Consider the following 25,829-nt stretch of genomic DNA (forward strand, 5'->3'; position numbering starts at 1 on the left):
CATCACACAGGACATACAATACAACAAACAACATCACACAGGACATACAATACAACAAACAACATTAACAGGACATACAATACAACAAACAACATTAACAGGACATACAATACAACAAACAACATCACACAGGACATACAATACAACAAACAACATCACACAGGACATACAATACAACAAACAACATCACACAGGACATACAATACAACAAACAACATCACACAGGACATACAATACAACAAACAACATCACACAGGACATACAATACAACAAACAACATCACACAGGACATACAATACAACAAACAACATCACACAGGACATACAATACAACAAACAACATTAAAGTACACCACATACAAACTGTTTTCTCAAGTTCGTCATAGTCAAGATAAACAAAATCAATGTACCAAGTCATAGGTACAAAGGTTTATTTATTCAGCCATGTAATCATGTGTCTGAAAGAGCATTTTGTATGTTGTCTTGTCTGTTGTTAGCTGTGGGAGAGGGTGTGTGTGTCAGGTGTTAGGTCAGGGCGTGACATAGCATATCAGCCTTATCTGGCACAGTGTGATCTAATGAAGTCTCTGATTAAACAAACACACACAAACACATACATACATACCTACATCGATATTCTGACGACCCTAAATATAATAGGTATAATTATATAAATTATTGATATACCACTTCATAGTCTTACAGACAGTGTACATTCCTTGAGAATCCTAAATACATCTGCACTTACTGACGTCGAGGCAATAGCCACACCCAAGACAAGCTCGCTTCAAAGAGAAACTTTGGTTCTTTTTGTTTTGCCTGTATCTGTTGGCATGCCAACAGAGCTAAGGCAGGAAGACTCCTTCTCCATGCAAAGAAGGAAATTTGCTTCATTGAATAAACAAATCGTGAACAAGGCTGGGCCCTTCAGACATGTACAGTTGGACCGGGATTCTGCGAACGGATGAGACCAGGAGTAAAGCTCTAAAATCCCAAACAAGCACACACATGCTCGAGCACACGCACGCACACACACACAGAAGCGAATAAAATTGTGCAATTGCAACAACAAAAGATTTGTTGATATAAATTCGATTTTAAATTGATATAAAACATTATTAACAGCGTTGTTTTGTTTATTATCATTAACACAGAACATATGGTATCAGGTCCTATGTTAGGCTATATCAACAACGAAATTCGAAGACTTTGTTTGTCTTCTTAGTACCTGCCTCTACTCGAATTTTCGGTACCTTTTCACCTGGAATTTTATGTAGGCTACTGTAGGCACGTCAGTAGATGGTCCATTTCAAAAGCACACGCCCCCTTACCTTAGCTGAGTGACGTGTCACTTTATACTCGAGAATTATTGGCTATGATAGACATCAGTTATTTCAACCTACCGGTATGTCACTCCCATTTTACAATGCTTGTATTCACCATACCTACGGAGGAGCACTAGATTTTCACTCAACTCTTTCCTGTTCTGGACATCATAAACTATAGTTTACATCTAAAAAAAGTAAGCTTTGTTTTTCATAGATGTGTTGCTCATATGTTACATGTCTCCGTATTGGCATTGGACTGTTTATTCGTTAGTCAGTTACAGAGTAGTGTTCTCGTCGCATTTCTCTTGGTTTTGGTCTTTGTCATTTCACTGCCAAAATATCTCTTTCGATAGAATTATTAATGGACTAACTCCGTGCCAGGAAGGAAGGGGTCAGCTGTCAGACGACTCCAATGGTCAATTCTTCACTGTGTAATGGATATCTGTTCCGAGTCTCTCGTCTTAGACTACATGGAAAAGCTGTTCATTTTGTCTGGTTGGAGCTGTTAGAATGAGGTTTGCTGTCTGGGAATGAGTGGAAATGGTCTCGTCACCTTTGGTACTACGACTTTCACCTACTGTAGCCTACAGTAGGCTAGTCTACCTAAACATTTGAATACTTTGCATGTCATGTTCCACGCTGAAGATACGGAAGTTGTTGTAATCACTATTTTTACAGTTATAACTGTTTACAGGTCTAAGCTGTGTATGATATTGTGATGCTTCGAAATTCCAAGTAGCCTAAACTATCGAACAGACATTCAACTTCTGAATTTAGCCGCTATGTTGTCAGTCTGGCTATGCATGGTAAACCGTTTCCTTGACATTCAAGTAGGCTACATTCAAACCTAGACATGCGCATGTATTGCCTTCAAATTGCCTTTGGGGACGTTGCACCTTGTAGCCTACATCTGAACTTGCGGTCACCTGCTTATGGGAAATTCTCATTGGGACATTTCAAGTGCTCAAACGTCCAACATGGCAGTGACTCACTTGGAGTGTCTTACTCACGCCTTGTTTGGTGAATACCCACTTAAAGACTTAGGAAGCCCGGTAGTTACTGTTTCCACCAGTAATAGGCTAAAGTGGTGTTTCTGAAAATACCCGCGCTAGATTTCTTAAAACGGTGTTGTCGGTTTATGTGGGGTGTGCCCCACATTCCAACCGAGCAGGTCGGCACCGAGAGAGGAAAACACGTTTCAGTTGGTGACTGCTCGTGGTCTATAAATAGACCCATGTTTTATGCCCTCAGATTTTCCTTGAAGCCCAAACAAACCGAATATATTCCCGCCCTTGCCATCGGTTGTCTCCATGGTAACTCGTTGTGGAACGGGCATGCATTTCTCTTGTTTCAGTTTGCCTGAAAAAGACAATCTTGCTTCCTTATATACAGTAGACCTTCTGAATCTAATGTCCACAAATCCATTGGTCCTGATATCAGCTTGGTCCTTCAGTTTAGGGAGGAACACCTGTTAGCTTCAAATGGTGTGTTGGATACCTTTCACGTGAATATTCATGCACAATTACCTTACATATCACTTTCAAACATTACAAAAGCTGTAGGCTACTGCATGTAAATAGGTCAGTACTTAAGGCCATTGCAGCCATACAGAGACAGGGTCAGGGGTCAAAGGAGGGTTGCAGACCGTATTACCAGGAAGTCACCCACACAGACTCTCCGTCCAGTTTTGGGGATGATCCTCTGGATGATCCTGGATCTGTCGGTTAGACCATCTTATGCCAGCTCTTAGCATTAGAAGCTCTAATTCTAATTCTACGATGCAGCTTTGCGTTCCTTTGCCGTGCTGCAGGATTCTGTTAGGTTGGTGACAGCCAGAGCCACAGATGGACCATCTGTAAAAACCATTTGCCTGTCAGGCAGTCACGGAGGGTGTGTGTGTTGCATGGTTGTTATAGTTATCCTTCAGCCACAGATGGATGGTTTCATACACCAGACTGTCTGTTCTCCAAGGCTTTCATCCTCACTCTAGAAACCCTGGAGTGAAACTGTTGCATGACTGTGGAGTCATGCACAAGCACACCACTCCAGGTGGAGGGTATCACTGGTTGATTCGGCCAAACTCCCAATCAAATTACAAAACGAATTGGGCAGTTGGTTGCAGCTTGATCAAATCGATATAATTCCAATTTAATAGTGAAACAATATGTAATGAAGTTGATAAAAAAAGAACACATGAGCTATACATTTACACATATATTTTACGCTATGTATAGTATACTCTCGAATATAGTGTTGCAAAGTTTTGAGGGAACGATATTGACAAGGCAAGGCCTACTCAGCCCACAGATGGATCACTTTCGACCAGCTGTGTCGATGACTATAGCCAAGCTCTGCTGTGCTGGTCAGGTCCAGGGAAGGAGCCTGTGTAGCTCACCAGGTGTCACTGATCCTGTGGTTCTGACTTCTGCACTGATCTTTTAGACCAGGAGAGTCAGGTGAAGCACACTGATCGCCAGGCTCAGATTTCATTTCACTCTGGCTCGAGCCAGCTGGTGTTCTCACTGAAGAACACTGGGAGCCACTGCTCTGCTTTGTGTCTTACCTTCGGTAGGCGTAATGTTTTGCATGATAACATGTAATATTGGTTCCGGTGTTCTGTGTTGCTACCCGGACAGTTGAGCAGTACATCAGTTGAATGTGTAGGTACTAGATAAAGAAGCTGAATAAATAAAGACTTTCTGTCGTAATATTAAGAAGGATAAAAGTAGGGACTTTACCTCTGTACTCTGTTCAGAAGTCACCTAGTCATTTCAGTTTCAGTATTCATCACTTGGTGATTTCCTTCAGGCTGTTCCAGTTTCCTGTTCCAGTTTCCCACAATGCATTGGTTTATTAACAGACAATGCATTGCTGGAAACTGTATTCTGTATTCATGCAGCTTGCCTTGCCTATGCATCTAATAGAAATGCTAATGAGCAATGCATCTTTGACCTTTGGAAAGGAGACTTGAATGCCATGAAGTAGGAAGGCCACAATTTCACAAACTGTTCAATCAACATTTACGGGTTGGAACAGGTGTTCTGACCGTAATGTTCCACAAAAAGACCTCTTAACATTTATACCCCTTGTTTAGTCTTTATGTAGACAGCGGCCCTGATCCTGTGACAGCTCACCTGGTCAGATCCAAGGTGTAGTGGTATTAATGATTAACTATATTACATAAACCTGAAGGCAAACCCAGAACTTAGAACACAGACCCACCTAAGTGATGTACCAAATTCAACAAACCGCTGAGGTAAGTTGGTCACCCTTTCACTAGGCTTTTCTACATGTTATCTGATGGTATTTTAGCAGTTAGCATGCTAAAGTCGACACGAGTAAATGCTCAGGGTGTGTTTATGCTGACTTCCGTCAACATTGTAAATGCTTTTCGGTTAAGGCTTCTAACTTTAGCTGCAAACACTCCAAGTGAGTGGTGTGTGAAATACAAATGATCTTGTGGAAGGCCAAGGTTTACGGAGTATATGTTCTCTAAGTGGACAGAGCGGTTGTTATCCCCCTTCCTCTCCAGCAGAGTTTACTTAGGAGATGGTATCTGGAGAGCAGTTTGGGTTGTGTGTTGGATTAGTCGGTTATGGAGGCAGAAGCAATGTTGGTTAACACGCTGTTATTGTTGCCTACTAGTGCAGCAAAAAAGTTGTCTGTACAATGGCGAAAATAGTGTTTAAGTCTTGCTTTACTTTCTAAACACAGGGCACATTCCTTCCTGTTGATGAGTCATGTCCTGAGCATGGTTCTGACTCTGAGTGAGGCTTAAGGGTAACCAGACTATGAACACACCCACATACTGAAACAGACCAACTGCATGATTAGACCGATGTATCCACTCCTCACTGTTTCCACATAAATGTAGACTGTGAACCACTGGGAGTGGTTCATCTCTCTCTCACACACACACACACACACACACACACACTCACACACACACACACATACACAGGTAAAGACATGTCTCCTAAGGAATGTGTAGACCTATGTGTTACATCACATCAGGAAGAAACTGTCTTCTGTGTTAATTGTGTATTGCAATAGTGTTTCATAAGTTCCCCTTGGATCATTCTATTGAGCTGAATCCATTTCAATTAAGGACGGCATGTTTCCTAATGTTTTGGGGTGTAAGAGACACAGTAATAGATGTTTGTGGGCAGTCATGTCTGTCTTCATGTTGTTAGCTAAAGCTTGCCTCACAGCTGCACTAGCTATCGCCAACTGAAACTGTCCCTGCACAGTTCTGGGATGTTATTTCATGCTGACCGGTAGTCCTCTATCGCAGTTTGAAAGATTGTAGCTGATTATGTAATGCTGTGTTATTGACTCACTGTTGGATGGTTATAGCCATGGTCAGCAGTATAGACCTTGACATTGATGGGGCTCATTTACATTTTACGGTGTGCAGTGGAGATTATGGATTCCCTATAGTTTACACTGTTCTTTGTCTTTATTCTGTGACACATTTCTCTCTTTCCCTTACTCTCTCAAGTCCAGGTCGTTATGGCGATGCCTGCTTGATGCCAGAGTCAGGTGATGCTCCAGGACATCCCACCATGACCTCTGTTGCTTTAGATTCCAAGGAAACAAGATTGGACAAAGTTAAACCTCAGAGTCACAGAAAGATGACATCATTATCACCGACCCACAGTGATAGCAGCGGCTCCCCCAAACATGACGGCAACCAGGTTTGTGCGTGTTCGTATGTGCATGTTTGTGTGTTTGTGTGTGTGTGTGTGTGTGTGCAAGTATTCATCAGTGTGTGTGTGTGTGTGTGTAGCCCTTGCACTTGTAAGCAGCACATTTATTTCCTCTCTCTGTCTCTGTGTACAGGACAGCTGGGAGATTGTGGAAGGGTTGAGGGGGGTGCCAGCCAGCATGCAGGAACCCGACAAACAGGAAGGTCTCCTGCTGAAGAGGAGGAAGTGGCCTATGAAGGGATGGCACAAGGTAGGCCTATCACCTCCCTCCTTCTCACCTCCCCAAACCCTCACGCTTAACTTGGTAGCTTATTTCACCACTTGAAACACATGAATAAGCTGATGGTATGCTAGAACCACACAGTGGTTAGTTAGTCGATACCGGCCCACCACTCAAGGTCTTGGAGGCAGCTGACAGTGTTTTGTGGAAGATACGGAAAGAAGAGAGTCAGGTGGCTGAGCGGTGAGGGAATCGGGCTAGTAATCCGAAGGTTGCCAGTTCGATTCCCGGTCATGCCAACTGACGTTGTGTCCTTGGGCAAGGCACTTCACCCTACTTGCCTCGGGGGAATGTCCCTGTACTTACTGTAAGTCGCTCTGGATAAGAGCGTCTGCTAAATGACTAAATGTAAATGTAAGAGGGTTTATGTCTGTTGCTTACACAGTGATTATATACACTCCTGATAAAGCACTTAAGGGTAGCATGTGAATGGAATGTTTTGAATGGCATCGTCTTATCACTGAAAGACACGTTCCTCATGGAAATGTGAAGTCATACTGTTGACACCTGTTCTTGGATAGGTGAAGGGTTGGAATGAGGCGGGCTGTTTAGATTAAGCCCTGTTTTCTCTGCTCTATTCAGAGGTACTTTGTTCTGGAGAAAGGTATCCTGACGTACTCGAAGCGAGGGACAGATGTACGTATATTGTCTTATTTTACACATACACACACACACACACACACACACACACAGACTAAACTTTGACAACTACCTTTCAGCTCAAGAAGGGAAAGCTGCATGGCTGTATCGATGTGGGTCTGTCTGTTATGTCAATCAAGAAGAAAGCCAAGTGCATAGATCTGGACACTGAGGACAATATCTATCACCTCAAGGTAACACATGGTGACGCACTCACTTACATGGAAACACACAGAACAGAAGCATTTACTCGGTTCACTCTTGTCATGTGACAGGTGAAGTCGCAGGAGCTGTTTAATGATTGGGTGTCCAAGCTCCGACATCATCGCGTGTTCCGTCAGAACGAGATCGCCATGTACCCGCACGAGAGACACCTCATCCCCTCCCACCCCGGCTCCTCACCCCACGACGCTGCATCCATGAGGAAGGTAAAGAACGCTCTCAGTCATCCAATCAGATTCCGTCTTTTTTAGATTTTTCCTGTGTCGGTTGGCTTCTGTTGTTTTTATGAGAGTCATGGTTACGTGGTTGTTTATCTCTCTTTTTCATTCTCTCACCCTTTCTTTTTTCTCTCTGTTTCTCCGTTAGAAGTTTACTCTCACCAAACAGGCTTCCCTCCACCAGGCTAAGGTCAGCGTGTGGCTCCACTCCTCAGAAGACATGGACAAATGCTGCAGAGGTAGCCATGACAACGACTCAATCCATTTATCTTTCCATCCGTCTGATTGTGTCATTCCTTTCTTTCTTTTTGGGGGGGGGGGGCGAGTTAATTTTATCTGTGTATTTCTCTGCAAAACCCTCTTTTTCCTTTCTCTCTTTTCTTTCTCTCTTCTTTCTCTCTTTTCTTTCTCTCTTCTTTCTCTCTGTCTTTTCTTTCTCTCTTCTTTCTCTCTTTTCTTTCTCTCTCTCATTGACTCTTTCTTTGTGTCCCACACTCTCTCCAGATCTCGAGGAGTGCGAGTCTTATCTGTTGGAGCTAAACCTACTGCTGAAGAGCATGGAGGTTCTCCATCGAACTTACTCTGCTCCAGCTATAAGCGCACTACAGGTACATAAAAACACACACACGTATATACAGTACCAGTCAAAAGTTTGGACACATTTTCCCATTATGGGAAATTACTTTTGACTGGTACTGTGTGTGTGTGTGTGTGTGTGTATATATATATATAAATATGTATACATATACACTGCTGGGGTCAGCTCACTCACCACAACTTGTTTGGTCAATATAAACATGTCTCCCTTCCCAGGCCTCCACTTATGACATTCCGAAGAAGGAAAAGAGGGGCCCAAGGAGGTGGCGTTCCAAAAACTATGGAAAAGACGGCAAAGACAGCAAATCCATGCTGCAGGTAATGTTGCCAAGCAATGTCAGGTCTTGATGTAAACCGCCACTGGGCTGATATCTACAGCTACTGTATCGATGTCTGCAGTTGCCGTATTGATGTCATGTGATGAGGTCTACAGGATATCTCAGGAATCCGTTAGGATGTTCATTAGGCCCCTCCCTCCGTTCCCCAGGTCCCCAGCTGCATCTCCTCATCAGCATCAGGTTCCCCTCGTTTCCATGCCTCCAACCCCAACCTCTCCTCCTGTGAGCCCCACAGCCAGGAGGCCTGCCTCGAGTCCCCAGACTCGCCTACAGATGCATCCCGCCTCCAGGAGGACTTCTGCAGGCTCGCCAATAACAGTAACCCCCCCCCCCTCATGCCAAGGGTCATATTGATTTCTCTCACTTTTAGTGAGGAAAAGTGCTCATTTAATCCCTCTTCTTTTCTCTGACTCATTTTCTCTGTCTTTAGTTCACTCCACCCTGAAGTCGGCCTACTCCTCTCTGTCAGCAGAGAGAGACAAACTGAAACACACTGTGGACATGCAGGCTCCTCCCCCTGTACAGGTTATGGGCCTGAAAAACTCCTACGCCTCAGTAAGGATGCGTATGGCTCTGTGTGTGACGTGTTTAATATTTTATTCTGTATTGTGGGACAAGAGCACGACAATCACACTCATAGATGTTTATTCCTCCAATAAGGACTCCCCAGATGGTTCCCGCCCTCTTGTCCACCAGGAGTCCAATGACAGTAGAGGATCCATCCCTGAATCTTTGTCTGAGTTTTTTGATGCCCAGGAGCACCTTCTCTCTTCCAGCTCTTCTGAGAACGAGGTCAGACGCCTCCCTCTTCCTGTACCCCAACCAATCAGCTCATGAGCACACCCATCGCACAAAATACGTTTCTCAAAATGCTGAAAAGGAAGGATGTGGGTTTTTGTGTCCTTTAAATACATTGTGCGTGCACTCAAGCAGCGGTCTGCCGCCTGTGTGTTGTCTATAGGTATCGGATGACGACTCGTATATCAGTGATGTCAGCGACAGTGTTTCCATGGATACCTTCAGTAATGAAGGAGGCAGTGAAAGACACGACTCGGGTACCGTGTAGCTACAGTGTACCATCTGACACACACACACACATCTAGTAAATGTATCGATCTGGGATTAAACAAAAACAACAGCAAGTATTTTCTTCCTTTTTTTCCGGACTACCCAAAACATGAATGTAACCCACCTTCCATCTCCTCTACCTGCTTCAAAACCCTCCCTCCTTCCCAGTTTCTGGGGGTACCGGTCTGCCCCTCCAGCCTCGCCGGCGCTCTGCCCTGCCAGCCCCCAGCCCCAGCACGGGAGGGGTGAGCCTGTGGAACATCCTCAGGAACAACATCGGCAAGGACCTGTCCAAGGTGGCCATGCCCGTTCAGCTGAACGAGCCCCTCAACACCCTGCAGAGGCTGTGCGAGGAGCTGGAGTACAGTGAGCTGCTGGACACGGCCAACCACACCAAGGACCCCTACCAGCGCATGGTGAGTAGCAACACACACACACACACACTCAGACACGTACACAGAGAGAGTCTCATTCGCTTTCTGTCTTCTATGCAGGTTTATGTGGCAACATTTGCAGTGTCTGCCTACGCGTCGAGCTTCTTCAGAGCGGGGAGTAAACCTTTTAACCCTGTCCTGGGGGAGACGTACGAGTGTGACAGACCAGATAAGGGCTTCAGGTTCATAGCAGAACAGGTAGAGGACTAGAAACATCTCCGGAACATTCACAAGCATGTCATAGGAGCCTCCTGAACATTCACAAGCTTGTCATAGGAGCCTCCTGAACATTCGCAAGCTTGTCATAGGAGCCTCCTGAACATTCACAAGCTTGTCATAGGAGCCTCCTGAACATTCACAAGCTTGTCATAGGAGAGGGTCTGGACTACATAATAGTTAACAACCTAGGATATCGTTCTGTCATGGTTAATCCTGTCGAAATCACTGTCTTTCTCGTTCTTCCTCTCCTTCTCTCAGGTGAGCCATCACCCACCTGTTTCTGCATGTCACTGTGATTCTAAGAACTTCACCTTCTGGCAAGGTGAGACTGAGCAATGTCATGTTTATGATAAGCAGCTGCTAACCAGGCCTGGACTCTAGCATTACTCACAGTGCAGTCAGATTCAATCAGTTCTTCCGAGGGTGTGTGTTCATGCCTGCTTGTGTAATACACCTGCCTCAACCTTGCTGTTTTGCCTTTTGTCTCTCAGATGTCCGATGGAAAAATAAATTCTGGGGGAAGTCCATGGAAATCGTTCCCATAGGAACCACCCATGTCACCTTACCTGCGTAAGTGTTTTTTTGTGTGTGTGTGTGCGTGTGTGTGTGTGTGTGTGTGTGTGTGTGAGGTAAAAGAATAGTGTGTTTTTGGTTCTCCTCAGGTTCAAGGACCACTATGAGTGGAACAAAGTGACTTCCTGTATCCACAACATCCTGAGCGGCCAGCGCTGGATCGAACACTACGGAGAGATGTCAATCAAAAACATAGACAATGACGTTTGCCAGTGCAAAATCACCTTTGTCAAGGTAAGTCAGAATGAGAGGGCACTTCATGTTGTGTATGTTGCGGTTCTTTCCGTCAGGGCTTGATGTACTAGTCAGCCAACCAGCACCATCTGCTGGGAACCAAGGGAATTGGTTCTGGTAAAAACTAATCTAGAAAAGATAGCAGAAACTGGGAAATTAATTAAAAGATATTGGTGTTTGGAATAAATAAACTTTAAGTAACAACACATATGTGAAACCAGCACAGTTGAGACACTATAAAACATTGAAAATCTCTTGATCACTACATGACATAATCACATGTAAGCATGACTGTTTATGAATAGATCAAAGACATGTATTTGATAATAAAGATACCTATCATGACTGATAGTTACATGACAGTGCTTAAGTGTAATCTATAAATATTAACGGATGGACGTCTCCTGTGTTCATGTTACACAAGGTCAAGGAAAACCTCTCAACTTCTCAATATCAACAATTGCATATAAACCTTGCAGGTTCCAGGCGTTAGATGCCGTCTATGTTGGTCATGTGGCTCTCAGGAAACTCAATGTTGATCTTAATAAATGTTTTCATTTTGGAGTAATTTGTTGTTTTTTTCGATTCAAAGGCAAGATCTTGGAACTCCATAGTGAACGAGATAGAAGGCGTGGTCACGGACAAAGAGGGGCGTGTCCTTCATACCTTATTTGGAAAGTGGCATGAGGGCGTGTACCAAGGGGCCCCTCCTTCTGCAACCTGCATTTGGAGAGCAAGTGAGTGATTGCACCCTGGAATTGTCATTCATACCAAGGCACCAAGGCCAGTGATGTGACAGTGATAAGTTGTGGTAATATGAGATTAAGTTGTCATTATTAGGAAGTCAGTTGGCTGAGCGGTGAGGGAATCGGGCTAGTAATCCGAAGGTTGCCAGTTCGATTCCCGGTCATGCCAACTGACGTTGTGTCCTTGGGCAAGGCACTTCACCCTACTTGCCTCGGGGGAATGTCCCTGTACTTACTGTAAGTCGCTCTGGATAAGAGCGTCTGCTAAATGACTACATGTAAATTATTGTTAACTGTGAAGTGCATGTGTGTAGACCCTATGCCAGTGAACCAGGAGCAGTACTATGGCTTCACCCAGTTTGCAGTGGAGCTGAATGAGCTGGAACCTGCTGTAAAAGCTCTGCTGCCCCCCACTGACACACGCTTCCGCCTCGACCAGAGGTACACACACATCCTCTGTCTCTCTCTCCCTGTCTGTTTCTCTCTGTCCTTGTCTGTCTCTTTCTCCCTGTCTGTCTCTCTCTGTCCTTGTCTGTCTGTCTCTCTGTCTGTCTGTCTCTCTCTCCCTGTCTGTCTCTCTCTGTCCTTGTCTGTCTGTCTCTCTGTCCTTGTCTGTCTCTCTCTCTGTCTCTCTCCCTGTCTGTCTCTCTGTCCTTGTCTGTCTCTCTCTCTCTCTGTATGTCTGTCTCTCTCTCTCTGTATGTCTGTCTCTCTCCCTGTCTCTGCTTCTCACCTGTCCATCTCTCACTCTGCACCCTCATGTGTTACGAGGCACTCATTTATACGTGTGTCTCTCTCTCTCTCTCTCTCTCTCTCTCTCTCTCTCTCTCAGGTGTCTGGAGGAGGGGAACGTGGATGGAGCCGAGGAGCAGAAGCAGAGGATCGAGCAGCTCCAGAGAGAAAGGAGAAAGGTGCTACAGGACAACAACATGACGCATCAGCCACGCTTCTTCAAGTAGGTCACGGCTCCGTGTCTGTGTGTTTGTGCTGGAGGGAGGGAGAGAGGGAGAGAGGGAGAAAGGGAGAAAGGGAGAGAGGGAGAGAGGGAGAGAGAGAGCCATTGTGTGTGTTTAGAGAGGGGCTCACATACGAGCATAATGTCATGTGCATGACAAACAGTTAGTGTCACATGTTAATATCTGGCTACATCAATGCAGCCTAGTGCATGGCTGTGTTCTGTAGCTGGTTTCATAGGTTTTTGTTGTACCTTAGGATGTGTATTACAGCACACACAGATTCTACAAATAAACACTTCTGGCATGCAGGCTATACTAGTTAACCACTGGCACAAGTATTACTGAATGATGTGAGAATCTGTCTGTGTTAAAACGTATTGTGTGTTTGTTATTTTGACAGGAAATCCAAGGATGACACATGGGTGAGCACCAACACGTACTGGGAGAGGCGGAAGGACCCAGGCTTCTCCAAGGTGGACTTCCCTGTGTTGTGGTGACCTCACACCCATGAGCACCGCCCCACCTTATTCCGCTTCTCAAAACCCCGGCCTGCGCCTGTGGACTGCTACTATCCAATCTGACCCAATGGTCAACGGCTGCCCTGTGTCAGGGTAACCTAGGCCAAAAATGGACCTACTTCCTGTTTCAGGGTTGAGTGGATCTCCTTACAGCTAAGAGGAGGACTTTTTCATTATGTTGTTGCTTAGCTTTCGGGGGTCTTTATTTCATTCTTTAACACATTCTTTGTGTTATCATTGTATGTAGTGTTTACTTTCATTTTCTTCTTCGCTGATTTAAATGTTGTCATATCATATGTTCTGATGCAGTCCAGACACCCATGTGCCTTGTTATATAGAGTACTATACTCAGAAATCAGTAGTAGCAAAATATGCTAGCACACTGTTATTTCCAGATGTCGTTTTACAACTTTTTATTATTTCTAAGTGCCTTGGGGCACTTTTATGATATGATGTCATGTCAAGCCTGTTCCTGTGTGATCCATGTGGACGTACACACGGTTATGAGTGGACACTCTTTTATGCTGTCACAATCCAGAATGTCTTAATCCTAGTCTCACCACAGTGTGACGGGATTCTAAGACGTCTAAGAAGTATGCTGCCTTGTTGAGATCAGTCATTATGAATGTCGCTGAAGAATATAGCAATAATACTCTGTCTAAAATAAAGATAGGCAATGCAAAGTAAAACCGTTTAATTTCCGTGTGTGTAGTTCATCAAACTGATTGTTGGGTATATTTGAATTCATGTTTGTGTATACGAAAGAGCAGACATGAGATAATTAGGCATGTACCACTTTTGGTTAGTTAGTAGTTCAGTTCTATGGTATGTTGAGCAAGGGATGGACAAGGTGTGGTGACTGGTGAAACCTTAAATGTTGTGTTTTTTTTTGTTTTTTATATGTGACTAGTCATTCTGCGGATGATGTAAATACGATTTAAATGTAGAAATCAATGGAGGGACAAGTCTGTTCTTGTTATGTATAACATAAACACACACGCACACACCCCACTCATATGATAGTAATTACCTCGCTATTGTGTGGGGGCGTGGCACCAGAGACGAGAGCCAGTCGCTTTCGAAGTGTCAGCCCACAATGTGACTGACAGCTATTTGCACCAATTGATCTACTGGACAAACGGAAAATACCCAATCAGATTGATGCCTCGTGGATGTGTCTTCAATGGATTTTCCAAGCGAAAACATCCACTGGACTCTATAAAAGTTGACATCAGAGTCAAAGTTAAGCCTAGTAATCTTCAGTGGCAGTGGAGACCAGTCTTCAAGCATAATCGAATAAACGGGTTTGTTGAAAAACATTATTGTGTCAGAACAATAAGAACGGATTCGTCATTTGGATGCAGGGGAAACCGAAGTGCGCGGTCTGTTAATGCGAATGACTTTTTGATCAAGATTTATTGACAGGTACAGTGACAAAAAAGGCTGATAAATTTAAGTTGGTTTTGGGTATAATATTTTTGTTATTTATCTCTATGGCAGAATATAAATGGTATCTTTTTATAGCACGTGTAGCCTATTTGGCACAGGTCAGTTATTTATCTCATTTTAATATTGTAATGAAATACATTTTCATGTCAGCTCAAAGAAAACTATGCCCAGCGTTGTAGTATTACATAGTTGCTTGTTCATGAGATTCATGATTCTGTTTATGTACTTTGGGGGCTATATAATGAGTTAGTCGAGTCATACACAGCGCAAAGACTACTTAATGACCTACGCCTTAAGCACGCAGGGTCTCGAGTAGCCAACCAATCACCGGAAAGGGGGCAACGGCTACCGGGAAATCATGAATATTACATTACCTGTCACAAATATTACAGCCCGCTTTTTATGGTTTGTTTAAAATTACAGAGGTAACATTTTCCTTTGTGGATGACAATATAATGCTGTTTGGTTTAGAAAGTGGAGATCTAAAGACATCTTAATCAATTGACATTTCCCAATTTGGTTTTGGTAGGTAGGCTGTAACTGAGATATAGGGAGAAAGCACACGTCCTTTTAGAGGGTGAGTTGGAAAGGGAGGGTAGAGTGTGTAGGCCTACACTCCTTACTCTAAAACTGTATGACACTGGGTACTTTTTATCTATCTTTATGTGCCTTCCCTAACTTTCTTTTCTACATCCTGACTGATTCTTTTTGTGTATTGTGTATTGTTTTAACTTATTTTCTCCCTTGGCCCTTTACCTTTCTCTCTGTATTTATTCCACATGTTTAATCTCTTGTTCGCCTATTTACTTACAGCATTCCACATCCTCAGTTGCATACCACGCTCCCCCTCTCCATCTCTTCATCTGATTAAGTGTAGTCATTACTCTGCTTGATAGCTTTAAATATTTATGGCATGACAACTGAGCTGCACGAATTTGGAGTGAGAGAGATTAAATGAAGAGGAGCTTGTGTGTTACCAGTCCAGACTGTTATGGTTGCTGTGGTTACTCTTAACTGGCCACAGCAGGGCACTTCTCCCATTCTCAGTGAGTCGACCACTGCTCTGGGCCAGGCCACAGTGGTGTTGGGTGGCACATCCACACGTACCTGGAGTTAGTCTGAGCACCTGCAAGCTAGCATACTGGAAGACTTGGAGGGGAAACTGGGGGAAGTTTCATGGAAAGCCCCCCCCCCCCCCCCCCCCCATTTAATTTAATCAGTAGTGTGATTTTTTTTCTTTCAAAATTCTAGGTACGTGGAGGGATTTCAAGTTCACATAAAAACATTTAAACACAAAGGAATTTAAAGACTGAGCAGTATACACACATATTAACATTCCAGCAGATGAACAGGGATAAATGACGTCTCCTTTTCCACAGGCATTGGCTCCACTTCGCCTAATTGGGTTATGTTTGCCAAGGCAACAGCAAACTTTGTACGCCAGATCGATCCGGACGGAACCCTGATCCATGTCTCTCGCATTAATGACTCAGACAAGCTGGTTCCCACGGCGCTGGTTGTCAAGCGCAACCGATTCTGGTTCTGGCAGAGACCCAAATACCAGCCCTCTGACTTTACCCTTGGTCACCTGCTACTAGGAGACACACCCCTCTGTCCAGGTGAACACACACGTGTAAACACACACATACACTCACACACTTACAAGCCAATGTCAGTTGACCAAGTTTCTGTGTGCATTGTCTCTAAGTTGTGTCGGAGTCAGAGTTTCTCACCTACGAGGGGAAGTTTGGGGACACGCTAAGCAGCAAGCTGGATGCCAAGGCAGGAAACCTCAGTGTGAACCTGGAGGGCCGGGGCACCACTAAGCTCCAATCATCATTCGGTAAACTGAGGAAACAGGAAGTAGACGTTATGAAACTGCTGCAGGACTCCAACGAAAGGTGGATGAGCAACTGATCACTGTACAGACTTCACCCTCAAACATTACTAACACACTCCCTCTCTCTCTCACTAACCTTCACCATCCAGGATAGTCAGGAAGAACCAATTATATATTTTCAATGCCATTTGCCCCGCCCCCCCCCCCCCCCCCCCCCCCCCCTACCCCCAGGATGTTGGACATGCAGCATGTGCTGGTGCAGCAGATGGAGAAGAGAGCAGAGGTGTTTGCGGTGCTGAAGGAGAGGATCCTCACCACCACGGCCTGCAGTATCACAGAGACACACCAGGGGCAGAGCTCCTGCGCTGGCATCCTGGAAGTGCTGGGAAACCCTGTGGAGGTCTGTGTTTTTAGTGTGTGGCCTGTTTTAACGTTTGTCAAGTTGACTTCCTTATTTTATTGGCTGATTATGCAACATACGTGTGTGTGTGTGTGTGTCACAGGTGTGTGTGAAGGAGAATGGCAATATTCAGGTGGACAGCGACGTTGCATTAGAGATTCCCCCTCACACTGTCATCGCGTACAGCCTCATAGAGCTGGAGGTCAAGAAGAGTGGGAACTATGGTGAGTGTGTGTGTGTGTGTGTGTGTGTGTGTAGAGGTAGACCTGGCTGATTGTGTGTGTGTTACAGATGTGTAATGCCACTGTGTGTCTGTGTGTTCTCAGAGCTTTGTTTACAGCCAGATACTCTTGGAGGGTTTGAGGCAGACTCTGCGAGGTCCTCTCCATCCCAGGCTTCTATTGACACTCTCTGCATGGTGGACGGAGGACAGGGGATGGAGGATATGACTGTTGGGAGAGCTGCGCTTAGCTCGCTGCAGAAAGGCAATAGCTCTTATTCACTGCTGCTGATTTGCCATAGTGGTTATTTTACACACTAATGAAGCCTTGTAGATTAGGTCTGCCTCACTTTGGTGTCATTTTAGTTTTTTTGTACCTGTGTATATGTGTCTGTGAGTATGTGTGTGTGTGTATGCGTCTGCTTGTGTAAGTGTAGGTGTGTGTGTGTGTGTGTGTGTGTGAAGATATGTGCTTGAAAACTATTTTGAAACATCCAGTCATTCTTCCTCTTTTTCTTTTGTCTTTTAGTTTCTCATTGTGATATAAATTGTATTGTACACAGCGAACGTTGCCTTATTTGAGCGGAGGGCCATTCCTTTACGCTCACTCTCTCTGTGTTTCTTCTGTCTCTCCTCTCCAGACTTACTGAGTTTGGACGTCCATCTGCGTCCGTTCCTGGCGCTACCAGAGAACACTCGGTCTGCACTGTACCAGAGGCTCTGGGAGGTCATGATGGACAGAACTACACTCACAGATCTAGAACAGTTGGTAAGAGACCAGGGGTAAATAGAGAAGTATATAATACGCTAGGTAAAGCACACAGCCCCAGAGGGGTACCATGTGCGGCCGCAGGATCTCTTTCTGTTCTTCAGATTAGAGATCCTCTTCGGATCCTCTGCTCTCTCTCCTCTCCCCCCCCCCCCCTCACATACACACAAATGCACAAACGCTTTCCCTCTTTGTCTTTCAGCTGGACGGCTGGTGTAGAGATGAGATACATGAGGTTCCAGTTCGATGGAACAAGTCTGCCCGCACCCTAGTTGACCTTCTCCGCCAAGGTGTAGCCTATCAAACTCCGAATACCATTTCGAGCCCGCCCCCTCTCCTGATCGCCGCCCACCTGCTGGTCAGCGCCTTGGAGGGTGAGACATCTACAATCGTGTGTGTGCGTGTGTGGAGCGAGGCATCTTTATGTGAGACAAACTTTGTGTGTGTTCTTGCAGCTTTGCCTGATGATTCTCTAAGTCTTCTGGTAGAATGTAGCCATGACGACTTGGAAGCGCTCAATACCTTGGTCAGTCTTACTGTTATCATCATTCTCACTCACTATCCACCCCCCAGCCCACACACACCTCACTCCTTTTCTGTCCAATGTCTTTATATGAAGATGTCTTGTGTACGAAACCTTTATCTCCAATAGGTGACCAGGCTGAAGATGAACCGTCAGGCCCTCCCACACGAGTCCTCGCTCCTCCTCCGGCACAATGACACAGAAGAACACTGGGCAGAACAGCTCAGCTCGTCATGTGTGATACTGAGGAAAGAGATTGACGGCCTGTGGGCAGATATACAAAGTCAACCAGGAAGTCTTCCATTGGTCCTGTGTGTTTCTGTGCACGGACTTACTTCTCTGGGTGCTGGGAGGATGTAGAGAGAGAGAGGGAGAGAGAGTATCTGTTTGTTTGTGGCTATGTTGCACACATATGTATAGAATGAAGTGTTTTTATGAACGATTCCTTGGAAGAAATTACATGCAATTTTTTCTGATGAAGGACTAGTGTAGGGTATCAACCCAGTTTAACTACACTGATCCTAATAATGATTAGAATTGGGGTGCTAGATTTGGTCATGAGAATGACCCAGGACAACACATGATAGCTCTTCACAAGAACGCTGGTATAGATAGGACTTGTTCTGCTATGTTATTACAGTATTACATGTGACAATGATGGCACAGCGCACATAATGAAGAATAGACTCATTTAAAAAGAACATACAGAATTTCTAATACAGGAGGGTGTAGCTCGGTTAGAGCACTTTACTGTACACCATGAGGTATACGTCATTTGCAATAAAGGTGTCTGCTAAATGAATAGGCCTGAATAGCCTCTGCTCTTTACTTTTGCTGCTCTAAATGGTCATTCTCAGCAGTTTCTTTAATGCATGTACATCGTAGGATACTGCGTTTACATCAGCCTTTCACGCTTTCAGCTACCAAATCTCACGCCAAGGTTTTTGGAAAAGTTGGCAGCCCTGGGCTGGTTGTGGAATCGATGACTTAAGTAATTTACTACTGTCGAGAAGAGCGCCAAAACGTACAGACAGTGATATTCAAAGCATCGTACGTCATCAATCACGTGGTTATAGTCAGAGCCATAGATTTTTCATTTTTCTATGGCTCTGGTTATAGTACTTTGACACAAGCTCCGAAAACACTTCGGAAAAGTCCTATCATTAAAGAGGAAATCTCGGAAACGCATATGTCAACGACGTTCATCTCAGTAGCCTTCCAAGGTCGGTAACATTATTAGCCTACTACACCCTTTAAAATATTTTAGAAAGCTCTCTTAAGCATAGGCTATAGCACACTTCCTAGTTAACAAGCGTTCTTGTCCCAATCTTAACATTTTTTTTCTCAAGACAGCAGCAGCTAGGCTACTATGGAAGAACATGACCCGTAATTTGTACCTTACTGTACAAGGTTTACTGTACAACTGTACTGTACACTTACTGGCTTACTGTACAAGGCTACTTTGCGCACACGTAGAATCATTTATTTTATGCATTCTATTGAGCAGTCAATAGCCGGATGGCTTTATTTTGTTACTTCCTTACAAAAACTTAATTTCCTTCAAAACCATGCAAAGTAAGCATTTTTTAGGTCTCGAAAAGAGGACATGTCCGGGTAAAAGAGGACGTCTGGTCACCCTACTTAAACTCAGGACTCGCGCATATTAATAGGCTATTGGAACGCACTGGCCAGTACAGGGTAGTGAGACGCATTCTCAGCGTGAGAAATACAATAAGCTTGTTGCGTGAGAGGGGGTGAACTGATTCAAATGCGTGTGTCTCACGGCCACTACCTGAGAGTTGGCAGCCCTGTAGCGATTCAGCTGTTGGCATGCAGGCCTACGGGCGTGGCTGTAGTTAACCCTTGCTAGACGACGAATGGATAGATGTATGGTCTCAACATCACACCATAATTATTGTGAATGCATAAAAAGGAAAATCAAAATGTGTTGGTGTTTAGTGAATCACATTTGTGGAACGTGATTTACATTTGTGGAACGTGATTTACATTTGTGGAACGTGTTTTACATGTGAGGATTGGTACTTATTTGTATTGATCATGACATTAATGTATTGATCGTGTTTTCACAAGTATACTTGTGAATGTATACATGTACTTTTGGTGTGATTTTGAGTCCATGGGATGCTTAATCTAATCACCAGAAGATACATATGAAAACAAGGATCAACATTGTTATGTCTGTTATCACCACTCAGATTTTATTGAAGACATGGACACGTTTGCTGAGGCAACCAAGAGGTTTGTTCATCAAGTGAAAGGGGATTTAATTCCCAACACTGTATTCCACGACTCCAACAAACTGTTGGATCCCACTAGACTGGTTGTCAAGATCAAGCCTAGATTTCGATTTCAGAAGCCTAAATACTGTGTGTCAGACTTTATACTGGAAGACCTTCTAGGAGATCTACCATATCAAGCAGGTAGGTTTTTACAGTACAAAATGCGGAATATTCAACCCCATGGTTGTCGAAACGATTAAGCCTTTTTAGATTGAACTTTGTAATTGTAACTGTATTACACCTTAACGCACACCATCTGTATGTTTGTGTTGAACATGGATGTATTCTAACATAAACCTAACCCAATGGCTTCTGTTTGTCCATCTCTCTATCTGTGTCTGTTGTCTATCAGAGATTAAAACAAGCATCTTTATGCATGACTATGTCCTTGAACTTGAGAAGAACCAGAAAGGTAATGTGGGTGGAGGCGTATCGCAGTGTGGTGGGAAAGTGGAGGGGCGAGGGAGCATCAAACTCCAAACTACATTCGGTAAACTAGACCGAATGGAATTGATCAATTTCATGAATTTAAAGACTTCCATTAAAAGGTATGAAAAACATGGTTCATGTGAACCTTTACCTTGTTTTTTTCATAGCTGGTACATGTGACTGAAGTGCTGTTTAAAATGTGCACGTCTTTTCTTGAGAATCTTTTGATACTTGATACATATTTATCTCTCTTTTTCTTTCGCTTTATCTCTGTGTGTCTGTCTTTTTTTGTTCTCTCTTTCTCTCACTTCCGGTTTCTACCTGCCCATGTCAATTGTGGGCTATATCCACCAATCCTGTTAGGAAAACAATGATTCATGACCCGGGGCTGAAGAAGAATGAGAAGTTGGTTATTGTGAAGGACAGGGTAGTGACAAACAGCTCATTCTCCATCAACTGCTCTGACGAGGTGGACGCCTCGATTACTGGAACAGTAAATATCCAATGGATGAAGATGCTTATAGCTGGAGTGAGTATGACAGTGTTTCCAACTGTTTCATATCTACAGTATATTACTCATTTGAGTAATTTGAGTTTAGTAAATAAAATGAATCTTAGAGCCTGTGTTGAGCAATGAGTGTTGTTACAGTACTGCTATCATGCACTGTACATCATGACTTTTATTTTGTGTGTTGTGTCAGGGTCATTTAAGGAAAGACAGTACATCCATGAAGCTTCCTGAAAAGACTGTCCTTGCCTACACAGTCAAAGAGCTCATGGGTGCGTGCATTGGCTTTCCAATTGTTTTCTCATTGATTGCTGTTCACCCTACAGTGTGCAACTACTTGTTTTTTCTCTCTGTTGGTTCAGAGCTGAATGTCAAGGATGATGATGAGTTAGAGGCGGATTGTGGAACCTTATCTGCAGAATTAATATCCGATGAGTCCATTAATTGCCTAGCCAAAGTACTGGAAGGTATGTTGAGTTTTACAGGATGGTGGATGTTACTTCTATCTCCTTCAATGTCTCTTTCTCTCTGGCATGTGTGCTTGTCATAGCTTAGCATGACTACTCTGCACCTCCTTGTTGTGTCCTGTCCAGTTTTCATACGTGTGTATTGTAATTAACTCTTCTCTCTATATATATATTTCAGCCATAGAAGAATATGGGAAGCTTCTCCAGCCCTTAGCTAGTCTTCCAAAGCAGACCAAATCATCTCTGTTCGGGGAGCTTCGTGGAATTCTAAAAGACAGGCCAACCTTTCAAAGGTTTCTAGAAGACACGGTCAGAGACAATGTTGTTCATGCAAAATATCAACATTCACTGATGGCATGCCAGTTGTTCTGTGCATGCAATGTTCCCTTTGTAACCCTTCCCTTATCTCTCTCCCTCTCTCCTCCCCTCTCCTGCCCCTCTCTTTCCCTCTACCTCTACCTACACTACTGGTCCGCCTACCCCTGCCTTCAGGTTGAGGACTGGAGGCAGAGTGGGATCCGAGATGAATCCGTCTGCACCCTTTTGGATCATCTTCCTACGGAACCCATAGAATGTTCTTATGTTGCCACCGAGTTACTGGTCAGCGTCTTAGATGGTTAGTTACTGTACCACATCTGGCAATCTCAACTTGAATCAATTCTCCTTTGTTATCATTTCATAGTTTGTATTCCTCCCAGCCAATGGTCCTGTGTGTGTGTGTGTGTGTGTGTGTGCGTGTGTGTGTGTGTGTGTGGGCCCTGCACAGTGGATCTGTTGGTGAAGGTTGGTATCATCCACATGTAAATGCATTTAAAAAATGTGTTTCTGCTATTTTAATTGTGTATGTGTCTTTGGTGTCCATACACACGCATGTGTGTGTCTTTCCAGCTTTGCCAAATTGGGCTTTAAATATGCTGGCCAACTGCAGTTCTAGTGAACTTCAAACTCTCAACAAACTGGTCAGTCTATCTAAACTTCCTATTAACTGTACAGTAGAATTTGGCTGGTAGACAAGGTCATATATGTCCACTCTTTTGTACATCAATCTGACATGTTGAATGACAAAATGTATTGTGTAATTAGCATACATATTAGAATTATTATTTGAACAGTACAATATTGTACATCTAGTTAGATTTCCTTTATATAATCAAAATGGTCCCAATTAACCCATAACAACCATGTGTTTGTTTTGTACATGTCTTCTACTTTCCCTCTGCCATCTGTCCCATAGGTGGAGGATCTGAAGACCAATCACAGCAACCCCCTCCCTTCTGAGACACTGCCCCCCAAACTGCAAGAGGGCGGGGAATATAACTGGGCCACACAACTGCTCTGCTCAGCCAGTGAAAATCTACATGATGATGGAAACCTGTTTCTTGAGACAGGAATCCAACCAGGCGGGCTGCTATTGGTCCTGTGCATTGCAGTTCAAGGGCTCACATTTTTGGGGAGTTAGTGTATGATAGGTGTGGAGGTCAAGGCTGCATAGAACAGGCCAGAATAGTCTTAACACAGACCATAAGTGTGTTGCTAAATGTCCACCGAGCCCCCCCCCCCTACATTTCCAAAGCAGTATGCATGCCAGTGCCTTTTTGTATTTTTGTATTTTATTACGTTATTACAGGAATTACATTCCAGGGATATGAGATTATTATTACAGGTGAAGGGTTGTGCAGTGAAGATCAATTGCAATAACTACACATTGTGTTTACCTTTTTTTCTGTTCCTTAACAAAGTGAGCTCTTACAGACCCATCACATAAGCCTATTTCATATATTATGCACTTGTTAAATGTGTACTGTCTTTTTAAGAAAATCAGGCATTACATATATTCTTATGGCCTTTGGCGGGAAGGACTTCCGATAAGGATCCTTGTGCTCTTTGTTACACCGTGGTGTGATCAGTCTCACCCTCTGCTTTGCTTCACCACAACCAGTTTGTTTACTCTGTTGGCATCGCCTGCCTTGATGCTAGCAGCACCCCAACATACCACCACATAGAAGAGGGCACTGCTGACCACAGGTTGGTAGAAAGTGTGCAGTAGTGAGCTGCACGCACCAAAGAGCCAAAGTCGCCTCAGGAGTACAGAGTGAACAGAAAGGGGGACATGACCCATGTGCTGCTCATCACTCGAGTCAGAAACACAGCTCTGCTGCAGCACAGATCGCACAGGCCACAGGAAGTGGTTCGGTTTTTCACTTCTCTGATCTCCAAACCAAGCATCTGGGTCGGTTCTAAAATCTGATATACAGAAGGGTACATTTACATTTAGCAGACGCTCTTATCCAGTGTGACTTACAGTAAGTACAGGGACATTCTCCCCAAGGCAAGTAGGGTGAAGTGCCTTGCCCAAGGACACAACATTATTACACGGCCGGGAATTTCACCAGCAACCTTCTGATTAATAGCCAGACTCCCTAACCGCTCAGCCATCTGACCCTTAGGATATAGGTTAGCGGTTAGAGTAACTCACCTGCAGATCAGGTCGCTATTTCACTTGGCATCTGCTAAATAAGCCTACATTACATCTACAAATATAGTTTACCTGTTTACCTTTTCTGCTCTAAATTGTCTTTCTCAGGTGTGCCTGTTATGTTCGGATAGCGTTTACAGTTGATAATTACATCAATGCTCTTCAGCAGTAGTTGAACACTTAATTGCAATATGAAAATTGATCCATACTACAATAAAATACTTAAGCATATCACACACTTTGGTGCATGTTTGTTTTTCATTTAACAGCAACGGTTTATCTTAATGAAACATAGCCTACAGTAGATATGTCCGAATGAGCAATTGTGGTTGAGGAATCGATGAAAATAGGTATTTACTTTTATGGTCCATAAGAGCGCCAATGATGGGCCGTTTAGGGCGTATTTCAAACTGTTGTTACCACGGCCCCTCATACGCCAAAACTTTCATGCAGACAGTGATGTTCATCAGTCACTTGGTTATCGTAATTTCTCACAAGCTCCGAAACGAGACATGGATAACTTGCAGACCTGTAGCATGTCTGAAATGGGTGCGTATAGGGAGAAAGTGGTAGTGACAGGCATTGCCGCGGGAACCGTGCTGCTGACAGCACGAGAATTAAAAATGATATGACTTGAAAATCCACCACCGCCCCGCAACATTGTGTCCAATAAGTTCCGGCGGCTATGCTTGACACACTACTTGCGCTGCGGCTGATGACGTTAGACGAAACTAAAGTACCCTACAGACAATAACGCAGACTGAGAAAGACCTACTTTTCGGAGTAGTTTACAAGTAAGTGTCAACGACGTTCATCTCAGTAAGGTCGGTAACAGCCTACTTGCCTGCGCTCTTTAACTATACTTTTTCCCGATGTGTAGCCTAAGCTAGGGTGACCAGGTGAGGTGACCAGTTTGTGAAAAAGAGGACACTTCGTCGCGTCGACAGGGGTGGGGGGGGGGGGGGGGGGGGGGTGCTTGGGGGGTCGTGTATTGCATGCCGCGCTATCTGATCAAAATGACAGTTATCTCTACAGTAGTGATGGGTCGTTCGTGAACGATCCGGCTCTAAGAGCCGGCTCTTAAAGGTGAACGTCGGGAGCTGGCTCGCATATCTGAAGAGCCGACTCTATTTTTAATAGATTAATACAGCCTATAAAAACTAAATGATTATGAAATAACTAATTTTAATTGTATTTAAAATAATTGACTAATTCAAAGAACAACAAAAAAATAATTGTAGGCTTAAAGGCGCACACGATCATCCTCACATTCTGTTCCTGTCAATCCTGCATGAGGGAGGGCCGAGCCAACTCACACAGTCAGAGAGTAGTCAAAACTCGGAGGAGAGCCATGACAAATCAATGCATTT

General features: G+C 44.1%; 2 protein-coding genes across 5 annotated transcripts; both read left to right on the forward strand.

Moving 5' to 3' along the window:
• The first annotated feature begins 1,424 nt into the window (after positions 1–1,424).
• osbpl3a (oxysterol binding protein-like 3a) lies at positions 1,425–13,813 on the forward strand. Of its 4 annotated transcripts, XM_067256466.1 has the most exons (22): positions 1,425–1,521; positions 5,829–6,024; positions 6,170–6,286; positions 6,899–6,952; positions 7,036–7,149; positions 7,231–7,383; positions 7,544–7,634; positions 7,900–8,003; positions 8,209–8,310; positions 8,480–8,648; positions 8,761–8,885; positions 8,991–9,122; positions 9,292–9,385; positions 9,567–9,814; positions 9,893–10,030; positions 10,310–10,373; positions 10,543–10,621; positions 10,714–10,858; positions 11,451–11,595; positions 11,919–12,045; positions 12,437–12,559; positions 12,961–13,809. In XM_067256466.1, the coding sequence occupies exons 2-22, from the start codon at positions 5,857–5,859 to the stop codon at positions 13,055–13,057; spliced, it is 2,589 nt and encodes an 862-aa protein (XP_067112567.1). In that variant the 5' UTR covers positions 1,425–1,521; positions 5,829–5,856; the 3' UTR covers positions 13,058–13,809. The 4 variants fall into 4 exon arrangements, with proteins under 4 accessions (XP_067112567.1, XP_067112564.1, XP_067112566.1 ...); XM_067256463.1 differs by having other exon boundaries at positions 8,761–9,122; positions 12,961–13,812; XM_067256465.1 differs by having other exon boundaries at positions 1,502–1,521; positions 5,834–6,024; positions 8,761–9,122; positions 12,961–13,813.
• A 586-nt stretch (positions 13,814–14,399) lies between these two features.
• On the forward strand, positions 14,400–24,697 carry gsdmea (gasdermin Ea). Its single transcript, XM_067256301.1, has 21 exons — positions 14,400–14,503; positions 15,907–16,146; positions 16,236–16,428; positions 16,599–16,767; positions 16,871–16,991; positions 17,094–17,252; positions 17,629–17,756; positions 17,959–18,130; positions 18,212–18,282; positions 18,409–18,635; positions 18,829–18,884; positions 19,356–19,502; positions 20,496–20,720; positions 20,932–21,127; positions 21,372–21,537; positions 21,710–21,788; positions 21,879–21,983; positions 22,162–22,292; positions 22,476–22,599; positions 22,872–22,942; positions 23,218–24,697. The coding sequence occupies exons 2-21, from the start codon at positions 15,936–15,938 to the stop codon at positions 23,440–23,442; spliced, it is 2,976 nt and encodes a 991-aa protein (XP_067112402.1). The 5' UTR covers positions 14,400–14,503; positions 15,907–15,935; the 3' UTR covers positions 23,443–24,697.
• Positions 24,698–25,829: the final 1,132 nt, after the last annotated feature.

The sequence above is a fragment of the Osmerus mordax genome, chromosome 18 (assembly GCF_038355195.1).
Source record: "Osmerus mordax isolate fOsmMor3 chromosome 18, fOsmMor3.pri, whole genome shotgun sequence".
Taxonomy (NCBI): Eukaryota; Metazoa; Chordata; class Actinopteri; order Osmeriformes; family Osmeridae; genus Osmerus; species Osmerus mordax.